The 17970-nt window shown below is 43.2% G+C and overlaps 1 protein-coding gene across 1 annotated transcript; it reads right to left on the bottom strand.

Annotated features, from left to right (window-relative positions):
* LOC110982349 (26S proteasome non-ATPase regulatory subunit 2-like) lies at positions 1-16052 on the bottom strand. The gene is made up of 20 exons (XM_022240686.2): positions 15911-16052; positions 14710-14766; positions 13140-13304; positions 12653-12774; positions 11724-11951; positions 11104-11262; positions 10564-10708; positions 9778-9838; positions 9305-9454; positions 8371-8477; positions 8057-8184; positions 7314-7401; positions 6089-6251; positions 5844-5945; positions 4946-5187; positions 4190-4358; positions 3355-3576; positions 2463-2581; positions 1900-2014; positions 1-1183 (listed from the first exon to the last, which is right to left on the bottom strand). Exons 1-20 carry the CDS (start codon positions 16016-16018, stop codon positions 1116-1118), a joined length of 2718 nt encoding a protein of 905 aa, XP_022096378.1. The 5' UTR covers positions 16019-16052; the 3' UTR covers positions 1-1115.
* Between the last annotated feature and the right edge of the window lie 1918 nt (positions 16053-17970).

Below are 17970 nucleotides of genomic sequence, written 5' to 3'. Positions count from 1 at the left end.
TTTCTTCGGTTATGGGATTGTTTAATCATTTATTACAGACATTAAACAACCGTGTTTACAATCCGTGACTCGACTACTGCACAATGTCAGTTTGTATTACAATTTGTTGTTAAAGGAACTTACAAGAAAAGTGTACTTTACGTGTGAAGAATTGTGGGAAAAATAATGAGACTGGTTGCATTCAGACATGAATGTCATGAAACGTTTTGACAAGAGAAAATCCCACACTCAAACCTGTGTCAGAGGTTGCTCTTATGCGACGGTAATTTTCCAAACCCAAACAGTTGATCATCAAACATTTTTCGCCACTTCACTGTTATTTGGTTACCAACCTATGATAAGCAGATTCAAATTTTCTACAAGCTGGGCAACAGGGGGCGCCAAACAAATACTGGGTACCAGCTATGCTGTGTAAAGGTTGACAGTATTAAGCAGTGGATTGCTCTACTTGCAAGTGTAGCCTCTCTATCGGCCAAATCCCTCAAGGAACTACCATACTGGAAGTCAAGCAGGCCACGCTCCAAAAACAAAGACTTGCAAATGGTACCCTTTCAGCCAAACACCAATTCTACCACGAACAGCAATACTTGGATGAAAGTGAGGCTGGACTTGCAGACGAACTCTCTTGCCGGTGGAACCTCTCTTTCAACCCAACCACGGCAGAGGTCCCACACATGCTCATCTCGTATTCCATCCTTGTCAAATACTCTGCCCCTACTTGGTTGTAATCTGTTCCACCAACTGGTGGAAAATGAGGCCAATCATTTACTTTTGTCTCTTTCAATTCTAATCTGCCGGGAGAACAACGAATGTTTACAGAGATGAGCCCAACATTTTGGACACAACATGGCTTTTAGTTTAAAATGGGCAGGCTTCATGTGTATATTTTCAATGGGAGTCGCTGTCTTCCGATGCCATGTTGTGCCCTATTAAAACTAATACATGTTGTCCAACTTCTGGACAGAATTCTTTCCATGTACCACAATCTGAACAGAGCGGGAGAAATATGGTACAAAACCTTGGCCTTGAAACCGGCGAGGATTAGCACAGCGCAGTTAGCCCTACCGCAGCGCAGGCTTGACGCAGGTTTGCCCCCTAAGAATGTTGCTGGATGATTACTGCTCAAAGTCGGGATTCTTTTTCAAGATGATGAACCCTTCGATGATTGGCGTCAACGACAGATCTGCGCAGAGAAGTTAAGGATGGTTACCGGCTTGACATGATGGCTGGTTGCTGGTTGGTCTTGATACAAGGGTGGTGGTGATGGCAGTGTTAGGTTATGGCGGTGAAAATAATAGTGATGATGGTGGTGAGTCAGCACATCTTCTAGTTCAGTCTCAAGTCAGAAAAGTTTGATCAACCCATGATTGATAATTTTCCCGGATGTCAGTGATCTGATCAAAAATTGATAGCCTTGTGGCTGACTCAAGATTGACTTGTAATCAACTTGTGACAGACTTGTGTTCATCTTATTACAGACTTGTGATCAACTTATGACAGACTTGTGTTCAACTTATGACAGACTTGTGATCAACTTATGACAGACTTGTGATCAACTTATGACAGACTTGTGATCAACTTATGACAGACTTGTGATCAACTTATGACAGACTTGTGATCAACTTGTGACACACTTGTGATCAACTTGCGATTGTCTTGTGACTGACTTCAGAGTGACTTGTGATAAACCTGTGATGAAGAATGTCGCAGGGTTCAAAAAGTTCCTAGTAAAAATGTTTTTGAGATTAAATGACAATTTTCTTCTTAAAAGAATTTCTATAAAGCTGAACAAAGAAATGGACTTGAGTCAATTTCTTTGTTCATCTTTATAATTATTCATAAGCACCTTGTCAGTTTCCCAATATGATTTGTTAAAAGAATTTCTGCTCAAAAGGATACATTCTTCGGTGGCTAGCTCCGCCCTCTCTCCATACGCAAGCAGCACTGGCGTCGTGTGAGTCTGGAACCCCGTGATCGTCTTAGGTTTACCTGCCTGCCCCACGACATCAACAGCCTACCCAAAAAAAATTAAAGGTTTAAAACACTACAAATTTACGATTTCATATATTTTGTTATTTGAGGGTCAAAGGCAGATTTACCCAAGCCGCCAAAATTAATTACAAGCCGAATGAGTCACGTACAAACTAAACGCTACGTGAAGGATTCTTGAGAAATGTGGATCAATGGAAACTCCTTTTCCACTCATATAATTTCCACTTTCACCAAGATGCCATACATCAAACAAAAAACTCAGTCTACTATTAATGCAAACTCAAAAAAAAAAATCAACTGAAAACCTGACCTCAAAGACTGAATTTTTGGATCCAGTCAAATTTTGTCTGCTATTCTCAAAAACAAAATAACCCTATCACGAGAATATTACACATTCCTTCCTTCAAATCTGCATAACCAGAACTAAACTGAATTTGGTAGCTGGAAGAGAAACGGAATTTCATTCTTACCTGGCCCACTCTGACCTGGACGGGCAGAGGTCGCAGTTCCTCGTCAAAGGTCACCAGCATTCTGGGTCGCATGGCCGACACCAGACCGTACATCAGGTAGTGAGAACTCTTCAGAATGGCTAGCAGGAGACAAGAAAAGCAAACCAACAAAAGTGGATTTTCACAGCCGATGAGGAAAACAGCAAGGGGTGTTTAAAAAGACAGTCTCCATACAAGTTCCTCTCCAAGAAAAGGCGATTTCAAGCAACGGCTACGGCTGAAGTTAGATAGTTTGACAGACGCCGCCCGAGCAATGCATGGATTGGACCATCTGAATGACCATTTGGAAGCAAGTCGTGAGAACTCTACAGAACGGCTACCAGGTGTCAAAATATAAAAACGCCCAAAAGTGGATTTTCATAGCCGATGAGAAAACAGCGGGAGGTGTTCAAAAAGATTCTTGCTACAAGTTCATCTCCTATGACAACAAGGCATTTCAAGTGATGGCTAAACTTATAGCTGGAAAGTCTGACCAACTTTCCCTGAGCAATGGATGGTTTGCACCATCTGGCTGACCACTTGGAGACAGGCTCTCGGGAGTGATTGCAAAGCTGATTTCATTTACAATTTAGAAAGGAACCACTGCCATCAAAATAATTGTCCGGGATGTCACTGACCACGAACAATACGAGAGCTGAAACCGAAGAGCACATTTTGACAAGGAGATTACACAAAATAGCTGGAATCAGGTTGGTTGAGTGTGACTGTGTTGAGCATTACAAAGTTGCCCAGAAATGAGAACCGTTTTTCTCTGAAACGCATGGCTCAAAAACAAAAGAAGCACATGCTGTCTGCTATCTTGAACTCCCCTCTGTGACCGAGTCAATCCACTCGACCAGTTCCAAGGACTCACTTTTCTTGACGTCCAGGAAGCCGACGATTGTGGCCAGCAGGCCCGCCGTAGCCACTTGGCTGAGGAGCTGCCGGTCGCTGTGGTAGGGACTGAGAGTCAGCGTGCCTTTGCCGAGGTGGGTCAGTCCCTGGGCTATGCGCACCATGAACAGGTTGGAGGGGTCTTTGTAGTGGTACTGGGCCAGTTGGCGCAGCATTGAGGCCAGTCGGGCATTGTTGGTACCTGAAAAGCGGGCATACATTGTTTAAACGTATTGAGTCCGTTAACAAAAGTTATCCTGACTATTTATAAAGCACAGATATTTGCCATTACTGATGCTCAAGGTATTACATCAATTTTACCCCTGCTTGTCCAGCAAATAACCATTCCTAAATACCATCTCAGCTCCCTGGGGGCACAGTTCAATGCCGCCAATCCGGGCAGCAACGACTCATCACACACAACCCTCCATCATCTGCTCTTACAGATATAGATTCACACTTCCAGGGTGAAGACAGGCCAGTGGTTGTAAAGTGGCTTGCCCAAGGACACAATGTTAAACCACCGGCTGGATTCGAACCCCGACTCTATGTTCAGGACTCACAAATCCTAAACACTTGTCCACATGTCCCTGGTGGTTCTGTTACTTAAGGCACTATTACTATTACCCCCGTTCATCAGGCCATGAGACCAATCTTGGTAGAGAGCAGCATGTAGGGAATCATGACCAAATCGGTCCACCTCTAAGAAAAATCAAACTTTGTAGCCACAAATAAATAGAGTTGTTTCTGGCAAGAACTGATCCAAATGAGCAAGAACTGAAAAGTTGGAAGTTGACGTTTATTGCTCTTCTTACCGGCGCCAACGATCCCCATGGCAAAGATTGCATTGTGGGCCACCTCCGCGTCAGTGTCGTGGGAAAACTTGCTGAGAGTGTCCAGAATTTGTAGCTGGGGGTTGGACACAGAGATGAGGGCCAACGCCAACGGCACAGCCCGACGAATGACTGGCTCACCGTAACGGAGCTGAAACAGGAAATATAAATATTTATGATAAGATTAAGAGAGTATAAATATTCATTTATTCACTACTCAGTTTGAGTAGAACGTGAAAGTTGCAAGCTGGACAGAGATGGGGGCAGATATAATGGAAAAACGCCTGGCAAATGACTGGCTCACTGTAACATTGCTGGAACAACGAATATGAATATTCCTATAACAATGGATATGAATATTCACATTCACAGAACAATGGATATGAATATTCACATTCACAGAACAATGGATATGAATATTCACATTCATAGTTGAATTAAAGAATGTATGAATAATGAGCAAAAGATGAGCAAACTTCAATGCTTGTCTAAAATGCAAAGCTGTAAGACCAGATGAATCGGAACAGCCAAACAAATGCCTGGCTCACTCTAGCCTCTTACCAAAAGAGATAAATATTCATTGATAGTAAGTATGAATATTCATCATTGACTGAATTAGCACACTTCACTTTATCTTAACAGGAGCTGAATATTCAAACTTGGGCTGCCAGCAGATATGAATAGTCAGGATTAAAATGATTAACACTGATAATTATTTTAGTCTTGAGCCCAACTCACCAGATGGCCGAATGACCTCAGTGCCATCTCCGATCCAATTTCCTCGCCCATGGCGATCAGAGCGATCCCCAAGGCAGCGACTCCTTGATGGGCGGCCAGGTCAGCCACCGAATCCTCCGAGCCTTTGTCCTTGTCCTTCTTGTCTGAGGACTTCTCGTCCTTTTTGTCCGGCTCTGCCTTGGCCTCGATGTGCTCGCTGCAGATGTGCAGGAGGTTCTGAACTTTGAGAACGTTCCCCGTACCTTGATTTAAAAAAAAAAGAGCGCACCAAAAACAATTAGACAAAATCCGAGAAAAATCATTGAAGACAAAGGTCGAGTTTGCCACATCACTGACTACAGAGGGTTTGCGTGGCTGCCATCTTGTAGGCCAGTGCTTTTGCTCCACAGGGTACACACAAAGGTGTGATTTCCCTGTGGAACAAAAGAAATGCCCTGCAATATGTCCTCCGTGAAACTGTCGCAAAAAAGTCGCTGCAGGTTTCAACATCCAATGGTCTAAACCGAGTACTAATAAGCCATTTGCGAGTTAAATTTGAATAAAATCTGGTGCACTGAATTATCTGACTGCACATAAACATAACAATTTGAATTCCCCAGACTAAAGACACTGTTGCTATACATGTGCCTCGTGATTTGGGGCAAGCTGTTGCTTAGCGACCACCATCTCTGGAATGGACTGGTTCCTTTGTGTCCTTCTTAACCATTGAGAACAGTGTATTGTTGCAAGGTATCTCTTATGTAACTAAGCAAAAACTTGCCCTGAATCACGAGGTCTAGCAACAGTGGCTTTAGTATGGAGAATTCAAGTTGTTATGTTCACGTGAATTTAAAGAACTCAGTGTACCAGATTTAGGTCAAAGTTAACTCGCAAAAGGCTTATTGCAGATATTTCTTACCAGCGTAGGCACAGATGTCAACCAGGATTTTGGCAAAGAGTTTGAAGGGCTCCGGCAGGACGTCTAACGTCGCTAGTGTGGCCTCCACTGCTTCTTGCTTGCCTGATGAATAAAAAATTGAGAGCCGCAGCTTCAGACCATGGGGAAGATGGCCAAACTGATAATAGATGTGATTTCTGTTTCGCGGGAGAAACTATTTATAGAATGATTTGGTGGGTACAAGAACTTTTTCATTCAATACTGACCTAGGTATGTTAGGCCCAGTCCTAGGGCTAGGTAGCGAGCAAAGGTGTCCTTGAGTTCCAGGGGGGTCTTTTCCATCATGGTCTGAATAATGGTGGAGCTGACGTCACCGTTGCAGGACCCGACGGCCAGCATGCCTGCGGCAAGGGCCGTGATGCCCACCACCTTGGAAGAATGGTCAAGGGGAAATCGTTGAGTTGGCACAGCGGCAGGACAGGTGTATGGATGGAATGACTGTCCAGATAGCGGAATACGCGCAATTCACGATACAAAGCCCCGCTAAGAGTTTGTCACAGACTGCCTACTTATCAAGTTTTAGATAAATACACTGCCGCGATTGAGTGCAATTTCATACTTAACTTGGGGACAATTGATTGAGGCGTTCCCTGCACCACACAAAACCATCATTTTGACAACCTACATGTAACACCCATTCGCAATGAGCAATTTTGATTTTTCAACAAAGATGAACAATCGGAAAAAGAAAACTTCCCACCCAAAGCCCATTTAGCAAATGAGACTCGGTTGAATATTTATCCCATAATGCGCTGCAAAAGGGCCTCTCCGTGGCAACCTCTTGGTGGCGCACTGCACAGTGAATCACCCACATTGATTGAAGGGGAATTTGAACCTGTGACCTCTGGAACACTGGACCATTGCTTCACTCACTTTAATTGTTGCGTTCTGCAGATGATAGGTTCAAACCCTGCTCCGGTCAATTTCTTTATTCATCTTGACAATTGCTACGAGAGCACACGGTCAGTTTCCTAATTCAATTTGAAAGTGATCTGAGTATTATCTCGTGCTTTTCTCTGAATCTGCACAAAAACGTCCATCTTCTACAAAATAAACTGATACAGTTCCAATGCAGTACTCATCCTGACAGATTCCAGCAAACCCAGGTGTTGGAGTTTGGCTAGTTAGGGACCGTTGGGGTTATCCTTCTGACACATTTACACCACAGATACTTCTGTAAAGTCAATTCTGCAGCCTTCAAAATCAACCAGAGTTTTTGGAAACAAGCGATGCCGGCTTGCAGCCCTTCCTTTATATGGAATATTATGCCCCACGGATGTTAGAATACAAAGAGGGTTGCAGTTTGTTCCCCAGTGCTCCTGTCGACGGTTTGCGAATTGACTCTTGCACGCTCGTTGGGCATGAATTGCAGCCATGACTGGTAAGAACTTGAGGGGGGGTGGGGCTTAGCGGATCGGTCTAGTGTCCTACCTCCATGCTGGATTTGCTGTCACTCATAGCTGGCAGGATCAGGCTCAATACGTCCTCGCGATTCGAGCCCGCGTAGGCCAGACCCAACCTTGGAGAAAACAAACGGGAGAAACGACAAACGTGAACATTAGGTATCTCAGCACTCCACCACCGACAAGAAAAGGTCATGATTACGCGAACAAGCTCCAGATGATTTGCAGAAGCAAAGTGGATGTCAGGTCTTCGGTGATAAAAGAACCAACACTTATACACAAACTTCAACTTGGTGCGATCGGTCAGTCTTTAAAGAAATAATCATGACTTCTCTGAGCTCTCTCACGTCTAAATTCTAAGCACTGCGGGGAGTGATGAAATATTGAAATGCAGGAGAGGGGTGAGGCAAAGCCTCAGCAAGGAGGTTTAGGGCCCACTAAAGGACCATCCCTACATGTATTTTTTGGCTCAGGTCTTGGGCCTTTCTGGGCGTCTCAGAGGTACATTTTGTTTTCATAAAAATTGATCAAATTCTGGACATTCACAGACATTTTTTTTCATTTTGCAGATGAAATATTCTGGAATGCTCGTGCAGCACCCTAATTTAAAACTTGGCACCCATATTTTCAAGTTGGGAGCCTGGTTTTTAAACTCAGCGGCAGATGAAACCTATTGGCCCGCTGGGACATTTCTATAGTTTGGAGGACACCGACATCTTCAACTTGTCAACAAAATGATCAACAGAAAGATCACATCAGACTGCATCCTACCCGAATATGGCTCCGATGCGCATGGTGTTGTTGGCGTGTAGGACATAGTCGGACAGCAAGGCAAGGGCTGGATCGCATTCATTACGCACCCCCGAGTTGACGATACCGCACGCCAACAGGGCACCAGACTAAAAGTAAGCAAAGAAAATATTCATTAGACACCATACTGCCTTTATAAATCCGGGGGAGAGACTGGCGGAAAATGACATATCCACAAAATAATCACCTGAGGATTAATTCTAATTTCCACCCACTGGTAAGAGAACAGCATGTATCTCTCAACTGGACTGGTGCTCTGTGGAATGCTTTCTCACCTTGATGTAATCTTCACTGGAGTACAGGTACTTGTCGATCTGGGTCAGCCCGCCGTCCACATCCCAGAGGAGGACCAAGCCCAGGGATGCCGCTGTGCTCATCATGCCTGCAAGAAAGTCACAGACAGGAAGGGTCGATTCACGAATGAAAGACTGGCAAACTCAACACTAAAAATTTCACTTTATCAAGTACATGTACCCTGTAAACCCCCAAAATTTACACAGTTCTTGGAAACACACATTTGTGTTTCATTTCAGTTTTGTTTTGCTATTTACACATGTTTTTGGTGCTTTTTTAACTTTTATGCTAATGAAAATTTCCATATTCATAAGCAAATCTGTGATGTCATCCCAGTTTGCATCGATATGTGCACAAAAAATGAATTTTATTGGTTTTTGCTGTCCTAAATGTCCTTTTCTTTGGGGATTCAGTGTCATGCAGGAACATGGTAATATCCACTGAATGAACAACCCTTGCCAGGAACTGATGTTCTATGAGCACATTGGGGGTGCATAATCTGTACAGACAAACTTACACAGTGAACTGTAACAGCGCCCTCAGTTGTCACAGCATGGACAACTGCACTTTTCAAAACACTTTAAACATAGAAGGATGTCAGTCTTCAAACGCTGAAGAGCATAAAAAATCTTTAGCAAAAAAAAAAAGAGCATCAAGGAAAATTCTTCACGTAAACCTATTTGAGTCACAGATTGAAATCATCTCACCTGTGGATTCGCTGTAAAAGCGAGTTTTACCTCTCAATCAAGCTACGTGCAGTTCTGCGTTTCCACAAAACATGTTTTTTCACAGTTTTTTAAAGTGACGTGTTCCGGTTCCCAAATTAGACTTAAGAACTTTGGATTAAAAAAATCTTCACTAGTAGGAGCATTTGACAGAGTTGTTGGAAGGCTCAGTCTGGTCCCTTTTACTCACCGTGTTCTTTGTTCTTGTAAATCCAGACGTTACCGTCCTCCGTGATCAGCTTGTCTTTTCCAAAGGCGGCATTGACGAAGCCGTTGACAAACGAGGCTGCCAGGTTCTGCCTGGCCGAGTCCACCTGGGTGCCCGAGGCACCAAAGGGCCCTGAAAATTGACCGAAAAAAGGATTTAAAGTCTCTTTGATCCCAGTGTGGGACAATATCCGCCACAAATTCAAGGGCACTTTTAAAATTAAATCAGGTTTAAAATTTACCTATCATCTCATTTTCTGAACCGTCTTTTTTTTTTCAAATTTCAAATGCTAATCTGAATATAACACTTCTTTAACTTGAAAACGTACTCAACACTGCAGAATTGAGGACTTTTACTGCCAAATCAGTCAATCAACAGTAAACAGCATGGTTGATGAAGTACTATAAATTTATTTTCTTTTCACTTTTAAAAAAGGACAGAATATCAATACTGACTTGTATTTTCTAGGTGGCTTTTGTAGATGTCCTCGGGCACCTTGGGTTCCATGATGTCGAGCTGTGTAGAGCAGAGAGAAAAAAACCAGCAGCAATTGATTTTTGGTTTCCGTACTCTTTGGGGCTAATCTGAGTAACGGAGGAAAACAGACGCGGTTCCTTGTTCGCAGCACCCTGCGAACGAGGACATGATGAGGGAGAGCGCTCACATAGGGCTGAATACACGCAGCTATGCTGGCAAAGGGGTGACGGGTGTTCAACGTTAATACTGGAAACAACTTCTTGGTTTGACCTTAAACCCTCAGGGTGAGTGAAAAACTACCCTGAAAGTAAAGCACTGACATGACTGAGGACTGTTAGTCTGGTCACTAAAGGTCCAAGAACATTCATTTGATCCTATCTGAGGTCCGAGTACATTTATTCAGTCCTCTATTAAAAGGCCCAGGGATTTTATTCAGTTTTCTAAAGGACTGAGGACTGTTGCAATCTCATGTTGCAATGGCATGGAACATCTGAGATCATTTTAATATCCCCCTTTTGAGTGTCCTTCCATCAAAGGCTCTCCCCAGCTATGGCTGGGCACATGCATTCTCCCAGGCGGAGAGCAATGAGTAGGGGGTAAACTGCCTTGCCTATAGACACCACCTACAGCCAGCAGGTGGATTCAAACCTCTGACCCTCTCAACCTGAGTTGTGGACCCTCCCGTGAGCGAAATTGGCTGGTCTGGGAACAGGTAAGCACCTTTTGGGGATGGGGTGAGGTCGTTAAAGAATCTCCTGACGTACCTCACGGCCTAAAGCTAGGAAGTTGATGTTGAGCTGGCTGTTGGACATGATCTCCGTCAGGTCCTCATAATCTTCTATTTCTTCATTCAGTTCTAGAAATATCTGCTGAGCGCCGAGCATGTATGCTAGCTGCTTCTGCATTAGGCTATCGGCAGGACAAAGATTTTAAAAAATGACAAAATGGAAAAGAGTTAAATCCAAACCATATTAAATGCAACAGAATATGACAGTGGTAGAAGTTGTTGTAAACTGTTGCATAATTAAACAGTCAATGTGTGTTGCATTCTGTTGCACTTTGTATGGTTCCCATTTCAACTGAGTTGCATTCTGTTGCACTTTGTACGGTTTCCATTTCAACTGTGCTGCATTCTGTTGCACTTTGCACGGTTCCCATTTCAACTGTGTTGCATTCTGTTGCACTTTGCACGGTTCCCATTTCAACTGAGCACGGTTCCCATTTCAACTGTGCTGCATTCAGCAGGGTGTCTAGAGAGAATCTGATTGGGTTCTGGGGATTAGCAGGATGTCTTAATAGCACACCTGTCTTTGCAAGTAGTGAAGATGTCCTCGACAAGCTCCATATCGTTCAGTTGGATGGCCAATCGCATCGCTTCGGCATAACGGTTGAATTTCCGGAAGATTCCCAATGCTGTCCGCAACAGTATGGAGTCTTCGGGCTCCGGTACGTAATTGACACAACTGTGGATTGAGACAAGTCTACCATGAACATGATATCGGGGGTGTTATCCCAAATGACCTTGTGTTGTTGCACCTTGCCCTAAAAACCAGCAGAGTGCAGCAGGTGTCGAAGTCTGATACACTTTGTAACATGGGTCAATCAACGGCAGCCGAACAAACTCTCCATGTTGAGACAACGGGAGCTATGATCCTGGCTGAAATTGAATGGGACACGTGTCAACAGCCCTACCCTTGCCAGGTCCCCTGACCCCCAGTCAGTGCTATCATGTCTAGCCGGAGAACAGACTACCCACTCCGACCAAGCAGTGAGAGGGAACCTGGGGGTGGTAGAGGGCCAAGCGAGATGGGGTCAGGACTGAAGTCACCTCGATCGATGCCCCCCGTTTGACCTTGCGGTACATGTAACTGGCAATTGAACTTTGTGTCCCCTCGGTTCGAGGTTCAAGCCCCCTTTTACTGACCTGGTCAGGTAGAGGCAGACTCTGGGGAAGGCGTTCTCGTCCACAAACTCCTCCAGAAGGTCCAGCTTCTCGATCTCCATCAGGAGGTCGCAGGCCTCGGCCTCGGCGTTGTGCTTCATGTGATAGGGCACGATCTGGCGGGCCAGGGCCAGGAGGCGCTCTCGCTGCTCCTTGGCACTGTCTTCCTCCGTCTCCGCCCACACCTGGCCGATCTCCCCCGCTAGATGTCTAGAAAGAGAGCATGTGATCACACATCATTACCCTAACCTTTTCAAAGTTCCCATGGCAACCTGCAAACCTACTTTTTTGTCTATTCTATGACATTCCAAGACAAAACCAGGAATATTTCTATACCATTTAAGAGCATTTTTGCAGAGAAAACTAATTTGGTAATATAAACTGGAAGAGTGCCACGACTACCACAGACTGACAAGGATAGCCTGTAAATTTATCTCGTCTGGCGGAAATCAGGTGATCATCTAGGGTAAGACTGGGGTATATCAAATATCCAAGAACTAATGACCTGAGGTTCTCAGGACCTCAAAAGGGTAAAGGGTCTATACCCTGGAAATTAGGAGAAGTTTATAACAGAAATGCACTGTATAAATGACCGCAGTGATTACAGTTCTTCCAAAACAAAATTGTGCCCCTCTGCAAACTGTGCCCCTCTGCAAACTGTGCCCCTCTGCAAACTGCTCCCCCTGTAAACTGTAAACTGTGCCCCTCTGTAAACTGTGCCCCTCTGTAAACTGTGCCCCCCTGTAAACTGTTCCCCCTGTAAACTGTAAACTGTGCCCCTCTGTAAACTGTACCCCTCTGTACATTTTGGGACGAAGGAATACATCTGGGGTATCTGTATAAATTCTTTTCTACCAGTACGATACAATACAGAATGCGAAGTGTCAAGGAGAGTTGGAAATGTTCGCTACCTGACATATTCATGACCCCAAGTGCCAATGTCTTCCTTGGACCCCAGCATGCGGTAATTCAGACAGTCCCGATTGTCGCTCATCGTCATTCCCAGGACAGAGATGATATCGGCACAGAATCTCTGGGAGAGATGCAAACCACAGAGGTTGAACGAGAACAAAAAGCAATCTCCTCTGCTCTGTTTTAATTCAAATTATAAAAACATGATACTCTGTTTTGGATGGATGGCATTTTAACTGTGAAAAAAATCGTGCCCCGTCATACAACACATTGCAAGGATTTGACCATGTTTCAATCCAGATGCTGCTTATAAAAACAAATGCCGGATGAAAACACAGTCAGGCACCAGACTATTCCTTATAAACATACTTATACATATACGTTCCCGAAATATTTCGAGAAGGTAAATGAACCTATGCCAGGTAAGACAGCTGGTAGCCGAGGGAGCGTACTGCTTAACACCATGGGGACGAGGGTGATTCTCACCTTGTTCTCCCCTTCTACCATTTTGTTGTAGACCTCCTTGATGGTGCCATAATGGGGGCGGAGAAACTTGAGTGGTTTGGGGACAGATGTCATGGAGCTGGTAGACGCTCGAATCATCTGTCGTAACTGCTCTAAGGCGGGCCGGTATAATGTATTGTCAGGTTCCTGGAAGACATCCAGAAAACGAGGAGGTAAGGATGGCGCTTGAGACAACAAAAATTATGTCAAAGATGCACATGCGTTGGGTAGACGTTACGTTTTCTTCCTTGTGTCTGACTCAAACCAGCCAGCCGATCCAAGCAAGCTCGGTGATCGAATGGTTACGACATCTGCATTATCAAAGGTAGGGTACACCACTGGTAAAATTCCCAAACTCAGACTACCATGTGCTCCAAAAAATCTCACTTGAAAGAAAGTATCTAACAGCCTCAATCTGTCTGTAAAATATTTCCACCCAGAAAGCTGTAGTTTTTGAGAAAACAGAAATTTAGTTATCTTTTCTACGCTGGTCGGCTGATCATCGTTTAAGAGTTTATTTCACTTTGCACATCACATTCATTAACAGGTGCCAATTTTCTAGTGTGTAATGGCTGCAGGTGTTGTGGGAGTCTCCATTAATGAACGGGTAATAGCAAAAGCAACTGAAAAATACACCTGTAGAAATTCACCAAATGCAGTGTAAACTGAAATTACAGGATTTGAGTGTAAGATGTAAGAAAGGAAATAAATTGAATCAGTGTGAAGTTCAATTTTATTACAGAATTTTCTTAATGCCAAAACCGGCAAATTCAAAATCACCCCTAGAGCATATTGGTATTATCCAAATATTGTGGCTGTTTCGAGTTGCCCAGTGAAAGAATTTTCATCAACAAAAAGCATGATTTCCACACATTAAACTTCTGTGTCAAGACACACTGTAATCTCCTCTTTGCTTATAATTATTAGTTAGTCAACTACGAACGGAGTTTTAAGACTTCCGCTGATGTGTAAACTGACGTGCAAGTGTGGTCATTAAACACGATCACGCCCGCACATGTGGATTATCCTATACTCCTTGAAGTGTCACGCACATGAGTCGACAGCGTTCCTAGATGAAGTTTTTTCATGAATCCGCAATAGTACACTGTCGAGGAGGAGCACTATTGCAAGGTAAATCCACTGATTACTCCTGGCCATTGAAACTGCTCTTTTGAGGCAAAGAGAACCTGTCATGACTGTTCCTCACCTTTTGTTCGTGTACTACGAATGCCCTGTACTTCATAGATTTTACGCAAAATGAATTAAAAGATCTTCGACTTAATCGTTGAAAATGCCATGCTGTGGATACTCGATTTGTCACAAAGCAGTTGACTCAAATATGACACAAGTCCATAGAATGTAAGATGCAGTGAATCTTCTCTCCCGTAATCAGTAAATTTTGTGAAATTACGCCAAAAAAACGAATGGTGTATTCTAGTCCTACCAATCAGTGGGTCATGGGTTCAAGTCCCACCTGAGTAGATCTTGTCATTTTTTCATAAGCTCTGGGACAACGCTGGGTAAACAGAGTTATGCAAGCATGCCATCTTACCGTCAGCCTCTCCACAAGCATTGTCAGCTCCTCCTGTAACTGTCGGTCTTCCTCTGACTAAAGGCAATAACAAGGAGAAATTTAATCAAAAATCCTCATTGACTACTCTTCGGTTTGTCTGAATTCCTTTGCTTCATTACATTTAGGGAAGAAATAGGACAACACTCAAAAACATCTGCAATAAATACCTCTCTTTTTTATGTCAATGAAATATGACACTTTAACCGTCGACCTCCTAGTCACGATCCCTAGAAGATGCTTCAGGAGGAAACTAACCAAGTACCAAGTTGAAAAACAAATTCAATCAAACCCTATGCCTGTGACTCTATAGTTATTTGGTCTACACTTTTGCCATTTAGCCCTTTGTGAGAGACATTATTAGAGAACAATAAAAAAGCTTCACCTTGGGTGGCAAAATCAGGGGCCTGGTGACTGAATCGAACAAATATATTAAATACATGTACTCACGGACTTTATATGTAGGCCAAGGCCACGTGAAAAACATTACGTTTTTTCATGTCGTATTTATCGTAGTGGCTACTGTTTAATACGTAAGTTAAGACAGGTTTCTGTCTACGTTCTTGCACCAGTCAAGTACACTGGAAACAGGAACCAGACCAGTCTGCAATGAATGTATCTTGGACATGTCGGACTTTATTTCCCTTTAACAAAATCCTCCAGGGATAAGCGCCCTAGCCCAGGTTTAGGGCCAAGTATATTTCTATCAAAAAGGAAAAAACTTGTATGGAAAGTACATGTAAACATGCGATCTGATTGAGAAAATAAAGAAAACAAAAACGAAAAAAGAAAAAATTCCCCAGAGAGGAGATTAAACCAAGCACGTGTACGTGTTCATTTACACAGTGACATTGTTCAACATGATCACTTCAATTTCAAACACTGTAAAAAACAAAAGCATTCAAAATTAAACATATTCATAAAATAAGATGTTTAAAATTTCATTTTTTTACACAATTGACACTCCTTCAGGTAATTTTAATTTTAACTTTGGGGCAATAGCGCAACCGGTTAAGGCACCAGCCGCACATGCTCCATACGGACAACAGTTAACATGACACTGCAGATTTGGTGCACACGGCAACTCATGACCAGACAAAAAGTGGATTTTGAAGTTGTATCACATGGCGTTAAATTACTCCAAACTTTACAGAAACTTCAAGGGTCTTATTATCTTTCATACCAAATCTGCCTCCTTGTCTTCTTCCACTTTCTTGTCATTTTTGCTCTCTTCTTTTTGACTTTTCTTCTCTGCCTCCGGAGTTTTCTTGTCCGCTTCGACGGGCGCCATGTTGCTTGATTATAATGCAAATGACAGAAAGTGACGAATGGTGGCGCTGTTGGTAATTTTCATCACTTTAAATTTGATCGAGAAGGGGGCGCAATTTTTTACAAATTATTTTCACGTGTAAATTTGACATTAAGGGAAGCTGCCATTGTTGTGATGTGATTACTGTTGTGTAGTATGCAATAAAAATATTCTTATAGGCCTATTTTTTTGTCTTTGAATTTAAACGCAACTGTTGTAGTCGCACCCATAGAAAAACAGCGTAAAAAAAAAACAGAGGCAGCGTTTTCTGGTAATGATGCTCAAGAACCAGCTAGCTTGTCTTCTCTCTCTGGAAATTCATAATTATGCACGTTTGGACATGTCCTTTTTAATTTCCATAAATAACCCCAAAGTAGCAAGCCTATGGCTGCATCCCAATCTCTTGTCTAGAGCTAGGTCTAGGTCTTCACTCCATTGGAATTGCGTGGAGACGCGCAGATAATAGACCTAGCCGTAGCTCTGCCAGTGGAAGCCCATTTCGGACACGGCCTAAACTCTGCGCTCGGATTAGAATATAGCCGGCCGGCCTACCCGGTCTATGCGAATAGTTGGAGGTTCAACGCATGCGCGAGCATTTTTGCAATCGGTCCCGATTGTGCCACCTCTCATCGTGGAATAAGATGCGCGCAGACACACTGCGCGCGACTCTGCGTGATGCACCTCTACAGCAAAACGCGTAAGCCTACCTACGCGCACGTGTGTAAAGCACATTCCAGGTGTCAGCTGAACTTTTTTCACAAAAATCAAAGCAATGTAATGAATTCTGTTGCTATGTGTCTTAATTAATTACAAGATAAAGGCCCAGATGTTGGTTCGCTAGCTAGTTGGGCGCAGACACACATTTTGCGGGATTAGGGGGCCTAGGCCAATATAATAAATGATAGGCCTATTATAGTGCTCACAAAAGTTCTTAATTCAATCTTTCCACTTCAGTTCGGATTTATTTCAAATGCTGTGTATAGAAACTTAAATTGAATGAATTACTAGAAAATATATAATGTACACGGATTCCAACCTCCCAACTCGGCTATACCCAACACCCTATTGTCTAAAAACTTGGTAATCATTTAGAAAATATCATAATCAATATTATAAATGTAATGTTTATTAAATCCAAATCAACTTGTTGCTAAGAAACGTTTTGAGGTCCAGATCATCATATAGGCCTATACATGCGTGCCAGGGCGCCTGCATGGAGCAGGTAGATAAAAAAAGTAATTATTATGATTTTTGCAGCATGTCGCGTGGGAAAATTGCTAGGCGAGAATATATAGTATGTGGTCAGATAATCACATACTTGATGTTAGAGCGTGGGAAAAAAGAAACTTCGAGTTGAAGTACTGTCTCCCCTAATTGGAACCAAATTCTCCCCATTATTGCTTGAAACTTTACACTTTTCTATGAAGATCGAAGTGGGAACAGTAGCAAACATGTCGTGGCTCCACGTAATCCGAGGGCACAACGTTCGAGGAGCTTCTTGAGAAAGGTTACGACCTGCAATTAATAATTGGAAAAACGGTCCCGAAAACGACAAATTCAGCGACGAAGGCAAAATTAATACTTGAACTCATTAGTCTGATCGATGTACTTAACACGAAGCACTTTCATCATTTGAATAACGTATAATGCGCACGCACAAAGGTCCTGCACCTCGTATGTGTGGGCATTCTCGAGATGGCCAATCCGCCAAGTACTCGCCGCGGCGAGATACTCAGTTCTATCTCGAAAAAGGTTTTGCAAGTGGCCCATATACGGCAAGTGGCCCGACTCAAATTCTATTGACAAAGACAGGTCAGCGAAAAATGGTGTAAAGCCTTATCGCAAATACTGCACTGGTGATTCTGCTCAGTGGTAGAAAGGCAGTGTGGGAACGAGGAAAGGACAATGTTTGTTCCTTTTTCCCACAGTGCCTT

This window comes from Acanthaster planci, linkage group LG21, assembly GCF_054643075.1.
Source record: "Acanthaster planci isolate LZ-2023a linkage group LG21, COTS_SCS, whole genome shotgun sequence".
NCBI classification, from domain to species: domain Eukaryota; kingdom Metazoa; phylum Echinodermata; class Asteroidea; order Valvatida; family Acanthasteridae; genus Acanthaster; species Acanthaster planci.
Note: the sequence above shows the minus strand (reverse complement) of the source record. Positions and strands in the feature narration are given on the sequence as shown.

Excerpts from the sequence above, each read along its gene's own strand:
- LOC110982349 (XM_022240686.2), bottom strand. The coding sequence starts at position 16,018 with ATGGCGCCCGTCGAAGCGGACAAGAAAACTCCGGAGGCAGAGAAGAAA. Across the intron at positions 11,263-11,723 it reads GTCTGCCTCTACCTGACCAG|TTGTGTCAATTACGTACCGG; the intron begins GTCAGTAAAAGG and ends CTCAATCCACAG. Across the intron at positions 9,839-10,563 it reads TCCTAGCTTTAGGCCGTGAG|CTCGACATCATGGAACCCAA; the intron begins GTACGTCAGGAG and ends TGCTCTACACAG.